This window comes from Alligator mississippiensis, chromosome 2, assembly GCF_030867095.1.
Source record: "Alligator mississippiensis isolate rAllMis1 chromosome 2, rAllMis1, whole genome shotgun sequence".
Lineage (NCBI taxonomy): Eukaryota > Metazoa > Chordata > Crocodylia > Alligatoridae > Alligator > Alligator mississippiensis.
The window spans coordinates 175,480,274-175,494,810 of record NC_081825.1 but is presented as its reverse complement, the minus strand read 5'-3'; the positions used below and the strand labels follow the sequence as shown (position 1 = coordinate 175,494,810).

The window sequence follows — 14,537 nt, the reverse complement described above, 5'->3', positions numbered from 1 at the left end:
GCTGAAGCTGTTCCCAGACTAGCTTCAGGAGGTAGTCAGATTATATATGGTCCCATATAAGTGCTCCTCTGGGGAAACCATGACAATAAGAGAGCAAGACATCGTCTAATACTAATTCAGAGGCTGGTGGCTGCTTCATTAGCAGTGGAAAGAATGGCTACACTTTTATTTCAGGTTGATGTTACGTACCATATGCACACAGGGGGCACATCTATGTGAGACGCTACTGCTCAGGGTTACAGAGTATTTATTTAGTACCTGTATAATCAAGTATACACATGCATTTTTTTGCCATGTGACAGTACTGTGCAGTAGTATTAGGCTACAACATGGGCAGCGTCTCATATAGAAGCACCCAGGAAGCCCTAACTTTGACACCCAATGGCAGCCTTATCTGGCCCTAGATGCTCTGCTGATCTGTAGGCTCTGAGGTTGAGGTTTTCTCTCTCTTGCCCCTCAGTGCAGTGTTGAAAAATTCACAGGTGCACTGCAGGCTATTACTGCTGAAAGTCTGTCATTAACATTTCCCTAAGCATCATTGTGGACCAGGAGTGGACAAAATATAGACCAAGGGTCATATATGGCCCACCAGTTGATCCTATTTGGCCCACTGGCCACTGCCACAAGCTGGAGGAGGTAGGGCTGAGCCCCATGCCTCTCCGCTCTGCCTCAGCTGGGGCTGGGCAGTGCAGTGCGCAGACTCGTCTGCCCTCCTCTGCCCCCTGCATCCATCCCCACCCACCCGGTGTCCTGGTGGAATTGCAACTGCGCGGTCCTGGCACTATGGCCACCGGCAGCTAGACCTGTACAAGATGGGGCATGATGCAGCATGCTAAGTAGCCATCTTGCCCACCCACCTGCCCGTAGCAATTTAGCCACTGCTACCAGAGCACCACTGGAAAGTGATTCTGTGAAAGTTGTGGGGGGCTCATCCCAGGGTATCTTTCGTCAAATTTCTTGGTGTGGTGACGTGACAGCATCAGTTCATTGTGGTGCTGGTCAAGCAGGACAACTATTCAGTACACTGCATCATGCCCCATTCCATGTGGGCCCAGCTGCTGGCAGCCGTGGTGACAGGACTGCACAATTGCAGCTCCAACAGGAAGCTTGGCCAGGGGAGGATGGATGTGCTGTGGAGGAGGAGTCTGCACAATGAGGTGCAAAAGTAGTGGGATACCGACAGGTTGTTTTTTAAATGGTGTTTATTGATGTTATCGTGAAGAGAGCTACAAAGTAAGCAGAGTTAAATAGATATGCAGGAGGATTTTAGCTAAAAAGCAAAACAACCACACTTTGGGAAAAATACTTGGGATTTGATATTTAGTTGTGTGGGGTCAGACTTTTTTTGGAATGAAGTTAATATATTTGTTTGTTTCTTTGTTTTCCTTTCCCTCCTCCATTTGAATTCAGGTTAAAGTTTCAACTATAAATTTGCATAAGGATGCTGCAGTAGGTTACCTTTAAACCCTTCTAAACCTGTGGAATGTTAGGCGGTTTTAAAGACGGTATCAGAGCAGTCACAGATTAAAGCCAAGCAGTGGCGATGTGTAGAGGGTGCATGGGAGTGCACATGCCCCCCCTGAGAGTGCCAGGGCACCCTGTCAGCCAGCGTTCCTGGGAGAGGGGGGGCAGGCAACAGCGCTGTTGCCTCCCCTGACAGTGCTGGCCAGGGGTGCACCAGGAGAAGCGTTCCTCTTCCGGTGGCTGATCCCAATCCAGAAGTGCCAGCGGTGTGCCAGGAAGTGCTAGTGGCTTGCTGCTGCCAGTTGCGGGCCGGCAGGATCAGCCTCCGCAGGGGGACCCTTCCCCCAGTTGGCAGGATTGGCCACAGGGGGCCACCCCCTGGCCTGTGAGATTGGCTGTGGGGGAACCCCCCGCACAGTTGCTGACTGTTCAGTCAGGGAGGGCAAGTGGCACCAGTCGCCAACTCAGGTGGCACCAGTTGCCCATGAGGCCAAATGCTGCTCCTAACCTGCACTATTTAGACTTGTAACTAGAGGACCTGGAGACCAGAGGTGTGGCCAACAGCCAGACTCTTTTTCTCCTCTGGGAGCAGAGCCTGGGAATTGAGGGCAATGAAACCATAGATCCCAAGAAAGCATTCCTCCCTCAGCTTTATGCTGTCATCAAGCTCAGTGCTAGAGTCCTTTTTCCCTCTCCCCTGCCCTGGAACACAGAAGCTGTGCCCCCACTCCCCCAAATTCTCTTGACAAGGGGAGAGCTGCCCAGATGTGGGGCAAGATCTTATCCCTTTGAGGGGAGGGGAGTGTGCCTGACCTCCAGTCCAGGAGCTCAGATTGGCTATCTTGGGATCCTTGAAACCAGCAGCATGGTGCCATGTGGGATGAGGTTGGACTCACTGGGGTTTGGTGGGTGTGTTGGCTTGGTGCCAGTCCCACCTGTGGGCAGTGGAGCTTGGGATGGTGGAAAGTTTGGCAGGTGTAGAGTGGTCAGGAACCAGGCATCCTGGGATGCTGGATGACTGCAATTTGGTCTCTGTATCTCCATGGAGAAGACTAACACCCTAACTTGAGGTAGGTAGAATGGCTCTATGATAACCCGCATCTGAAGTGGTATAACTTTAAAATTCGTAGTGAGTACTTAGCACAGTTTGACACCCTTTGTTTTTGGACATGCCCATTTAAATTTCTTTAAAATAATTTAAAAGTAACCTGTAACACAACCTTAAGTGTGCAGAACTAAAAATACTGTTAATAGGCATTTCACAGCACAAGGGCTCAGAAGAGGTTGATTCATGATGATACAGATACAGATTTGCCTTTTTATGTTTCACCATTTTTTTTTATCACTGTGTGTTTATACAGAGGAAATTTAAAGTCTGCTCTGTGTCACTGTCACTCATTTAATAAAGAAGCTGCAGCCACTTGTTATCAGGAGCAGATAGTGTATAACACACATTTGAAAACAAACAGAAAAACAAAATTCAAGGTTAGTGCCATTCCAAATAAAACTTAAACTGAGCATTATCAGTCTAATTTGGTTTTCATTCAAAGTCAATAGGAGCTTTGCTTCACATTTCAGTAGAAGGATGGGTGTTCCTATCTGGTTTTGTTGAGACCTGTCTAGAAGGGTGAAGAAAAATACACAAATGCATGTGTCCTTTATTAAAGAACAGTGGGTAACCATTACATCATTGGTTTGTTTGGCTCTGTGATACAGAATTATATTCATTCAAGTACAGTCATTTGTGTAGAACAAAGTAGGAGTTTTACTGGGTTGTTGTTGTCATTTCAGGTTCTGCAGAAGCAGTCTCGCGTTCACCTCTGAAATTTACCTCTTCCTCAAAGACCTTCTGGAGTGCAACTCTCAGAGTGTCCCTGAACCATCGATCCCTGTAGCTCCCAACTAGGAAATAAATGACTGGGTTGAGACTGCTGTTTACACAAGATAGCACAAAACCAATCTCAGGAGAATATAGAAATTTGTAATTCCAAAAATCAAGCAAGAGCAGGGCACCCAGGGGAACAGCAAAAATGAGAAAGAAAAGGATGGTGAGAAGGATCACTGTAAATAACCTTCCTGTTTTGAAGCAGCGGGAACTACAACAAACTCTGAAGACCAGGGTTAGACTAGACAGAACCATAAGGGGGGTGCAAATCAGGAAGTCCAGCACACCAATAGTTATGAGTATTTGCTGACAATTGTGCAGCGTACTCACACTACAGGAAATGTACCCCAGTCCACAAACTAGGAATGAGAGGGCCCACAGCAAGGCTGACATAATGGAAGACAAGTGCTTTGGACGGTGGCATCGGAACCAGACTGGACAGAGGACAGACAGACACCTCGCAATGCTGATGGTTGTCAGGAGGTACAGGCCAGTCCCATACATAAAAAGATCCAGGAACAGGAATATTCCAAACTGAACTCCTACATTAAACTGCATTAAATATTGAACTGTTTCAATTGCAATGCACAGGAGATAGCCAAAGTCAGAGACTGCCAGGTTCAGGATGTAGACGGTGAAGGGGTTCCTTTTAATGTGGAAGCCAAGGAACCAGATAACGATCCCATTCCCTACCATCCCACATGCTGAGCTGAGCAGGCAGAAACTCTCCATGAACTTCAGCACAGCATACGATGCCTCCATCTCTGTCTTAGTATCATTCAGACTAGCCCCAGGATCCATGCTGGTCTTTGCCAAGGGCAAGGATGTTGCGATCAATGCACTCATAATGGGATTTCTTCAGAATGCTTGTTTTTCCTTTTCCCCTCTGTCTTGCTTTTTCACACAAACCTGTGAACAGGGAAGAGAAAAGGGAAGTAGTATCTTGGCCAATACGAGTGCTTCGTTTCAAAATTATTTTAACCTTACCCAAACTCATGGCCTGACACAGCTGAGACTACTGTCTCAAAAGAGACATATATCTCAACACCTAGAGTTAAGTCCTATTCCACTTCACGTGTTTTAATGATACAGAAGTAGTTGCATAACTACAGTTTTTGGCATTTCTCCACAGCTTACAATTCAATATTGTCATACCTTGTGCGGGAAGCCTTAAAGCACGCCTCCTACCTTTTAGCTTAGTAGGTTGGGCATTTGCCCACAGAACTAGAGACCCAGGCTCTGGCCCCTCACTTTATCTCATCCTGCCCAGAGAGGATTTGAATCTCTGCCTCCTGTTTCCCAGTAACCTACTCTAACCACTGAGACATGGGCCAAGAATTCCCTTCAGAATTCCTTTCAGGCCTCCTCTTGAAGTTGGCCAACTCCCAGCATAGGGAGATACATTGGGACAAGGAGGAAGAGAACAAGACAGAGGGTGCATGGCTTAGTTAGATGTATATGGCCCTAAAAAGGAAGAGCTCCTTGGTTACCTGGGCCACTGTTTCCAATGGGCCATATACTTCCCCAGTGCTGTTTTTCTGATAAATAGTAAATGGAAGATGCAGGGCTAGAGAATGAGCCAAGTAATTCCTAGCCTATGGTTTGATTATTTCAACCTTTTGCTGAGAAGCAGCAGATGTATTTTTAAACATGCTCTGTAGCCCAGAGCCTGGAGCTCCTGCCCCTTGGACTAATGCTATTGAGCTAAAAAGGCAGGAAAGATAACCTCTTTCAATTTACATCCACTAAGTACATATGCAAGATCATTCACAGAGAATTCCAAACTGTAAAGAACTCCCCAAAACAGCAGTTATGCTGCTACTATATGTCCCCTTACATGTATATGGTTAAATAGGATTAAATCTTCTATGTTACAGTACCTAACTTTTAGTTGTACTGCCCTGGTGTAGTTACCAAACCCGAGTAATGTACCTGTGTCGCTCTATTTACTTCATGGGGAGAGGTAGCTTCCTAGGTTTAGATTTCACAGGAGCATTGAGCAGGGAGCCATCTGGGCTTCCAGGATATTCTAGGGCTGGACTCTCTCTTTCCTGCTAAAATTCATTTCATTTATTTGAAAGTAATGAAAGATTCATGAAACCAGAGGCAGAAGGATTGAGCCTGAATGCATTCCCAATTTTAGTGCACTTATCTGGGTACATAGACATCTGAACTCCTTTTCTTTCTTCAGTGAATGTCTGCTGAGAGGCTGATCTTATGAGCATGTGTGTAAGGGCCACACTAAGGCAGCTGTGCAACTACCAGTTTGTGTCTCATTACAATGCTTTTTGTTACTTTCCTGTGAAATGTCAGAGAAGTAAAAGAAAGAAAGTGTCCAGCATCCCAACATGGAAAGGCTAGTCTGCTGATCTTGTAGGAATGGGAGATTTAGAACATACAACATCTTGGACTGAAGTTAATGCTGGTTGTTGTCTCTCCATATTAGGAATCAAGCAGGGCCCGATTAATCTTGTAAACACTCAAAGGAGGATGATACAATAACAATATGAAAGAAACACTGAATCCTGAAAAAGTATTCCATTGTTAAAGGATTATCATGCTCGGCCCAACCAAAACTTTCTCCTCATCCAATGTAATAAATACCACAGCAGATTCAGAGTTTGCTAGAAGTAAAACCATCATGGATTAAAAAAATACCATCAACAACTCAATGGTTTGGGATAAACACACAGACAGTTTGCAAGTAATTCTTAAAGCCTTGGATAAGAGCAAGTAAATGCAACAAAGAATAGAAATCTCCAATTTTTCAGGTTGCAAAGGTTTACCTTTTTAAGTATAGCATCAGGGCATCTGCTTCTCCCAGATACGGTCTATCATCATCAGGCCAAGGTCAGGACCAATAGGATCCCAAAGGGTTAATTATAATTCAAAGGCATCCATCTGATAATTAGGAATTGGCTTGGAAAATGCTACTCAATCACAATAAAGATATCCTTTGCTTCTGCTGTTACTAGTGCTCCAAGAGTAGACTGAACCAAAGTTTTACTGGAATCGACCCAGTCCCTTGGGCCAGTATAGTTAATGCATGCATGTTTCTGTAGCCAGCTGTGCACAGGAGAGTAACTGGCTTGTTTTATTTCCAGCCACTTCTATCTTCATAATCTGAACCTATTTAAATATCAGTTAACTGGTATGGTGGAGGGTTGACTAGGACTGGGGAGAGAAGCCTTGGCCATGAGTCAGGAGCAAGGCTTAAATATAGACTTCTGGACCCATAGTATGGTCATTTAACTCAGGGGCTTACCAAGTTTTGGTAAGCTGTTGAGAGCCACAAGGGTAGCCCCACCACTTGACAGGTGCCCCACCCCCTGTTCACCATCTATGGACCAGAAGTCCCGCCCCCTAACCCCTGACCTTTGTCACCAGAAGTCCCTCCCCTTGCTCCCTGGAAGTACTCCTTTCAGCAAGGGGGTTTGCCACATTGGAGCCAGAAAATTAACAAATTAGATTCTAGAAATTAAACATCTACTACAACATTCATTAATTTGATTTGAAAAAAAATATTTTTGTCCTGATTTCTATGCGTTTGTGTCATGTACATAGAGGTGATTGTATAATAGCTTAAAATGAAGTCCTACTCATGTATATTGGGTGTGCGGGGTGTGGGGGAGGGTGTGTATGTGGGGGGAGCTTGTGAGGGGGTGGATAGACATGGGGGTGTGTGTATGTGATGTAGGGGAGCATGTGGGTATGTGTGAGGTTTGTGCAGAGGTGGATAGATGTGGAGGGTGTGGGCATGTGTGCATGTGGTGTGGGGAGGGTGTGGGTGTGTGTGAGTTCTGGGGGGGTGGATAGGCATGGAGGGTGTGAGGGTGTATGTATGTGGGGTGGGGGAGCATGTGGATGTGTGGGTGGACATTAGGGGTGTGGGTAGGTATGGAGTTTGTGGGAGACTGTGTATGGGGGGAGGGTGTCTGGGGAGGGTTCTGGCATGTATGGAGGGGGAGGGTTTGCCCACAACCCCCCCATGGCAGGCAGAGCCCCTGCCAGCACTCCTCCAAGCCCAGGCTCTGTCCTCCTGCCATTCCTGCCTCTGGGGCACTGGTGTGGGCCCCATGTCCTGCTCATCACCACTTCCCCCCCATCTGCTACTGCTGCCTTTCTTCTGCCACTTCCCCATCCCCTGCAAGCACTCCACCACCACATCCCAGCTGCATGGCTGAGACCTCAGGATACAGCTGGAGCCAACCTGGCCCAGCCTGGCCAGCACCGCACGGAGCCAGCCAAGAATCACAGGTCCAGAGCTTCAGTCGGGAACCGTGTGGTGGTAGAGTGCAGGCCAAGGATTGTGGGGGGTGGAGAGGAATGGTGGCAACAGCGGGCAGGAAAGGGGGAAATGTTGGTGGCAGGTGGTGGGGGAGTTGTAGTGAGCGGGAAGTAGGAGCTCAACAATAGCTGGGCAGGACACCTAGAGCAGAGCAGCAGGGTCATGGTGCCCAGGCCAGCAGGGGCTCTGTGGAGCTGGGCTGGGCTGCACCAGCAGCGAGAGGGGGCCCCTGCCAGCATGGGCCCCATGCTCACACCCAGCTCTCACTGTGCTTCCCCGTGCCTGCTCACTTCCACTCTCCTCACTCTCCTGCCACCTACTGCCGCCATTTCCCTGATTTCTTGCCTGCCGCTACCACTATTCCTCCCCGCCCATCCCCAACTCCAGCACCATGTGGTTCCTGGCTGCAGTACCAGAACTGCAGGACCCAGCCCAGTCCAGCCCTGAGGATTGGGGCAATTGCCTCATCCCTGCCCGCCCCTCCTTCTTATCTGAATTTCCCTCTCCAGCAGAGGGAGGTGGGAACAGCTCCAGGGACTGTTAGGCTTCTGGCTGGGGGTGGGCTGAGGCCAGGCAGGCCTTTCTGCTGCAGCTGCTTTGTCCTGCTGCTGGCTCCTTCTGGGTCCTAGTGCCCTTGGTGCCTTGTCATCTTTGACCAGCAGCCAGGGGAAGATAAATACTAATTTTCTAAATTTTTTAGCAGCCCCACAGGTCAGATAGAATAGCTTGGCTGGCTGAATCTGGCCTGTATTTTGCCTGCCTCTGATTTAACTACTGTGCCAGTGCAAACCATGAGGAAGCAAACACTTGAATGATATCAGAGCCTTGAAACAACTTTGCATTAAAGTACTAGTAGGAAGTACAAGCAAGGAGATGGACAGATGAGGGAATGGGAAATTGGAGAAGCAACCAATATGCTTGTGCTACATTTCAGAGCATAAAAGTGATGTGCACTAGCTTCTATGAGGTGGGTGGAGGTGATTTTTTGTGAGTACTGTTTAACCGTGTTGTGTGAGGAAAAGTGGTATGACAAGGGGGAGGTGAGTGTGGCACATACCTCCAGCAGTGTCTAACAGAAGGGAGATGCCAGAATTGACCAAGGAAGGCACAGACCTGTGTCAGGTGTAGGACACTCTAGGACAGTGGCTCTCAATCTATTTGCTATTGTGGAGCACATTTGCAGCTCTCAATGTGTTGTGTGGGTCTCACCCGCACAATTTACTTTCTGTGTATCTATTAAAAAATGGATGTGACAAGATGTCACATGGACTGCAGTGCTGATTGGGTCACATGTATTCCACAAGCCATGAGTTGAGAATCACTGCTCTAAAAATTGTAATTCTCAAGAGTGAAACAAAATTACTGCTGCTGAGGGGGAGATTTCATTCCATGTTCTTGTTGCAGAAATCAAAAGAGATTTTTTTGCCCTCTTGACATGAGTATCTTCTGCAAAAAACAGGGTGAATTCTCCCCTGAACAGCAGCAAAATCCAGCAACACTCCAGTGACTTATAATTCCCAGAGTACCCTTCACTCTGTAACATAAAATTTCAGGCTGAAGCTTCTGGAGGCAAAGGGAGAGGGGGAAGGGAGAGGAAGGACTGCTCATTCTTGGTCAGTTACACCTCTGGGGACAGCCTCCCAGCATTCACTAACCAATGCAGCTCCTTGGCAAAGTAAGGGTGGAGATCCCCCTGGTTTCTGAAGAACAGGTGAATTTCCTCCCTCCTCAGCATTATAACTCTGTTGAGGTCACAGGCAACTGAGGCCCAGGGAAGTATCCATGAAAGCACAACTAGATGATGCCCAGAGGAGAGACATAGAAAGTGAAAAAAGTTAAAAGATTCTCACCAGGAGAGGCTTTTATTATCTGATAAAGAAGCATCTAATTAAGTGCACTCCAGCCCACAACAGCTTATGTTATATATAGCTCATATCTATAGCTATATTTAGGTAAGTATATATACACCCTTTGATTAGTCTATAAGGTACAGATCTGCCCTGCCTTCAAATTGTGACTTTGTGCCAAGTCTGAGGAGCTTCCATGGAAGATGGAAGGAGAAAACCAGGGAGAAAAGAGGGAAGCAGGAATCAGGGACACTCAGACACATATGAGTTAAAGGAAATCTCAACATTCTGAATAATCCCTTGAGACAGAGTTGCTTCCTGCAATAGAAAAAGATATGTCTTTAAACCTGGGCAGTTAAGTAGATAAAGTGCCACAAATTGAGGAAATGGACTCATTCCCCACTCGTGCCCCACTTTCCTATAGTGCTGCCAAAAAAGTCCACAGATTTGCCCATTCTCCCTGCCTACCATGTCTGTCTGGATGTCTTGTGCTTTAGTCATGAGAATAAGGTAGAAGAGGCCATCATGATCATCATCCTCTTCATTACCCATGGACCCTGTAGCTAAGACAGTCAGGCCAGGACATGGAGAAACTAAATGGAAAAACATGGTGCTGTTCTCTATGGGTCCTATAGATTCATAGATTCATAGATGTTAGGGTCGGAAGGGACCTCAATAGATCATCAAGTCCGACCCCCTGCATAAGCAGGAAAGAGTGCTGGGTCTAAATGACCCCAGCTAGATACTCGTCTAACCTCCTCTTGAAGACCCCCAGGGTAGGGGAGAGCACCACCTCCCTTGGGAGCCCGTTCCAGACCTTGGCCACTCGAACTGTGAAGAAGTTCTTCCTAATGTCCAGTCTAAATCTGCTCTCTGCTAGCTTGTGGCCATTGTTTCTTGTAACCCCCGGGGGCGCCTTGGTGAATAAATCCTCACCAATTCCCTTCTGTGCCCCCATGATGAACTTATAGGCAGCCACAAGGTCGCCTCTCAACCTTCTCTTGCGGAGGCTGAAAAGGTCCAGTTTCTCTAGTCTCTCCTCGTAGGGCTTGGTCTGCAGGCCCTTGACCATACGAGTTGCCCTTCGCTGTACCCTCTCCAGGTTATCCGCATCCTTCTTGAAGTGTGGCGCCCAGAATTGCACGCAGTACTCCAACTGCGGTCTGACCAACGCCCTATAGAGGGGAAGTATCACCTCCCTGGACCTATTTGTCATGCATCTGCTGATGCACGATAAAGTGCCATTGGCTTTTCTGATGGCTTCGTCACACTGCCGGCTCATGTTCAACTTGGAGTCCACTAGGACTCCAAGATCCCTTTCCACCTCCGTGCCACCCAGCAGGTCATTCCCTAGGCTGTAGGTGTGCTGGACATTTTTCCTCCCTAGGTGCAGCACTTTGCATTTCTCCTTGTTGTAGCCCATGCAACTACAGCCAATAAAGGGTTTTTTTAAGAATCTAGTCCCCTCCTTAAATCTGATGCCTACAGGCATGGTTTGAAACTGATTAGCAGGGGCCCCTCTTTTCTTTTACAATATGGCTGGAAGAGGAGATGGTGGTACCTACCTTTTACGTATTAGCCCACTGGTTACAGCACTCACTCTGGAAATGGGAAACTTGGATTTAGCCTAAGGGGTTTCAAACCCACATCTTCCACTTCCCAAGAAAGTGTCTGCACTGTCAGGCTATATACTCGCTTGGGGGAATGGGATGGGGATGCATTTTCTACCCTTTTTGTTGAAGCTTTGCAAAAAATGAAATGTTTTTCTTCAGTTTTCCCAAGGGGAAGACCTTCAAAAACAATCTTTTTTGCTGTTGAAAGAAAAATGTTGACAAAGCTCTGTTTTATGATGTGGAAATGATTTGTTTAAATTTTTTTAAACAACTCTACTGAAATGCACAGGAGAAGGACTGTTTGATTCTGTGCCATAAATCTCATTCCATCTTCTCTCAACATGTAGGACAGAAGTTAGGTGGATTCCATGCCAAGGTCTACACAATTATCTAAGCAGACTTTTCTGTTAATTGTTGGACCAAGGGAATGCAAACTTTCTACCACTTACGATCATACTGGAAGCCTGCTAGAAGACTAAGAGCTGCAGACTATTTTCATATGAATTACATAATAACCATAATTTTGATTATAGAAAATGAAATGTTGAGAAAATTATGGTTAATTCTTAAACTAAGTTGAATTTCCCCCTCAATGTTTTAGACAGCTGGAGGGAAATATATATATATAAGAATTCATTCTTAATCACTATATATAGATATAGATATCTATCTATCTGAAGTGATTAAAATTGCATCTTTGTATATATTTATTAGGATTCAAATGATTCCATAGATGAAGAACTGAGTCCACCAATCAGATTTACTTTTTAAATTGTGTGCAGCAACAGTGTTTAGTTCTATTTTCTGATTCAGCAAAAAAGCAGGAAGAACTCTACTCCAGAATCTATGATAGAGATCATAGGGCAGGGATAATAAGGAAACATTACCCTGAATAGTCCCATTATATTCTAGGAAATGAATTCACTAATCCAGATGTTTTCCGAAACTGAATACTAATGACTAGAAGTACCTTATGAAAACTCTGAACAAAAGCTATGCCACTGGAAATAATCATGAGTCATAATGACTTAAGTATTTTCTTTATGAAGTTATTCTGTAATAAAGGTGAACTGTATATTTAAGTAATGACACTATTTTAGAGTGTCATTTGTCTTAATCCACTAAAAATAGGGATTTAAGAAATCAGAAATAACCCACTCATTTCAGAATAAGACTATCCACATGGGGAGTTCGGTCAGAATAGCTATTGTACAATTACTGCAGAAGGAAGCCATGGAATGTCTTCACTGACAGAAGGCACCTCTATACATGCCATTAAGGGGCAGCAATAAACTGCAGAGTTTATTGCTTCACAGTTTATTGCTCCTGGGGAAGCTCCCTGGAACATGTCTGCATGTACATCTGGACCACAACACATTGAGACAGGTCTCAGCAGCCCTGGCTGGTAATGGGTCCAGGGGTCAGCCTGCCAGCCTGGGGCTGCTCTGACCAAGCTCAGTACGCTGTGGAGGGGCTGGCTGGAGCATGAGGGTGCCTCAATGCAGGGCTAGCTGGCAGGTAGCACTGGCACTGAAGCACCCTTGTGCACTAGCCAGCCAGGGCTAGCTGGCAGGTAGCTGGCAGGTAGCACTGGCACTGAAGCACCCTTGTGAACTAGCCAGCCAGTCAACATCTTTACGTGGCCAGCTGTGCAGAAAAATACTCTACAGGAGGGTAGTACTTCTATGTACAAGTACTACCCTGCTGTGCAGTTTATTACTTTTGTGCACCCTATTAAGGCACATGTGTAGACGCTGAGACATTTACTAGGAAGTTAATTAGTCAACTGAGCAGTAAATGTCCTGCATAGATGAGCCCAGATAGTGGCTTTCATGAATCCAAATTCACTTCATTAGATACTGGAAGGACATGCAGAAAGCCATGTGTAAATAGAGAGAAATTAAAGGGAAGATCAATTAGAATACAAAAGAGAAGTGGGGAGGGGGAGAGATAGAGAGAGAGAGACAAGGAGGAAGGGGAGTGAAGAAAACAAGCAGTTAACCTATAGGAACAATGCAGGGGGTGGGGTGGGAGGTTACAAAAACTAATCCAGGTAATGAGATAGGAATCCATAGTCCCTTTTTAAACTGACAAATTTCAGGGTTTGAAGTTTTACTGTAGAAAAGAGTGGATGGAACATGGTCAGAAACATGACATCCAGTGGGCACTGTAGTCCTGGTATAGACATGCCTTTGGCCTTAATGGGAGAAGCAACAAAAGAAGTGCCTAGCCCTGACACACATACTGTCCCAAATGAATTAGGATTACTGGCAGAGATTACCTATCCAGCATCATTTTCCATAGATCTTTCAATGATAACTGCAAGACTCAGGGCTTCTCCTCAATCAAATAATTTTACTCTAGGTAAATTATTGGATACTGAAGTCAAGCATCTCAATAACTTTATGCTCAAAAGAACAAGCCCTATTTGCACCTGCAAGGACTAAATAACCATCATGAGCTGCAGCTGCTTTGTTCCACTTTCTCAGGTACCTTAATATGTCATTGAAAGGGATACAGCTGCTAAAGCAGTATGTCTGCATAATAAAATCCTGGTCTGCTTGTACAATTAATATATCTGATAGGTATTGGTATAGCACCCAGAAGCACCAGTCCTAAACCAGGTAGCTACGGTACAGACACAGAACAGAAATGGTGTCTCTTTCTCCAAAACTACTCATATAGTTCTCTATATATACCCCACTTCCACCCTCTAATCAAAAGGAAGGTAGAGTCTCTTACACCTTCTATATGCCTCTGAAGTCATGTCAGAAAACAGCAAATGAATAAAAGCACGAATGGCATCACCCATGGATTTCTCACCTTTCTATGAATTTTTAGGGGTCTGGATGCATTGCCTGTAGCAGCTGGCCTGGAGTGGATCTGTAGTTCCGTCGGTGATGCTGTTAACAGGATATTTGGACAAGAATATGGTACAAAGTCCTAATATAGACTTTCCAGCCTAGAAAGTCCTAAGATTTGTCTTGTCATTTTCTAAGCAGCCAGTCACTCCTGGACTCTTGCAGAAAACATCTACCTCACTTTTGATGGGGTCAGGCACTAAACTGGTGCCACCGCAGTTCCTCTTTACTTCTCTGTGCTCTCTCATATAACCACTTAGGCTCAGGAAGTGGCCTCTTGCTGCTTCCTTTTCTAGCTAGCCTCATATTCTGAAGCAAAACAGAACTGCCTGACAAAAAATGACTATTTAGTCATCCTCAGTAGCTCCCTTACTCAACACATTTTCCGCAACCTATTGCATCCTGCATTTGATATGGAAAAGAGAATAGTTCACACTTCTGCTTGCTCATTATCACAGGGACAGAAAACACCCTAAATCACTTCAGCAGTGGATTTAGAACTAGGATTACAGCTAAAAAGACACATTTACTCTGGAACAAATGCATCCACATGGGAAGCTCTTCTACAATATCTAACAA

The 14,537-nt window shown here is 45.7% G+C and overlaps 1 protein-coding gene across 1 annotated transcript; it reads right to left on the bottom strand.

Moving 5' to 3' along the window:
- Positions 1-1,028: 1,028 nt before the first annotated feature.
- On the bottom strand, positions 1,029-14,162 carry LOC109285500 (proto-oncogene Mas-like). Its single transcript, XM_019496748.2, has 2 exons — positions 13,921-14,162; positions 1,029-4,258 (listed from the first exon to the last, which is right to left on the bottom strand). The coding sequence occupies exon 2, from the start codon at positions 4,193-4,195 to the stop codon at positions 3,230-3,232; it is 966 nt and encodes a 321-aa protein (XP_019352293.1). The 5' UTR covers positions 4,196-4,258; positions 13,921-14,162; the 3' UTR covers positions 1,029-3,229.
- Positions 14,163-14,537: the final 375 nt, after the last annotated feature.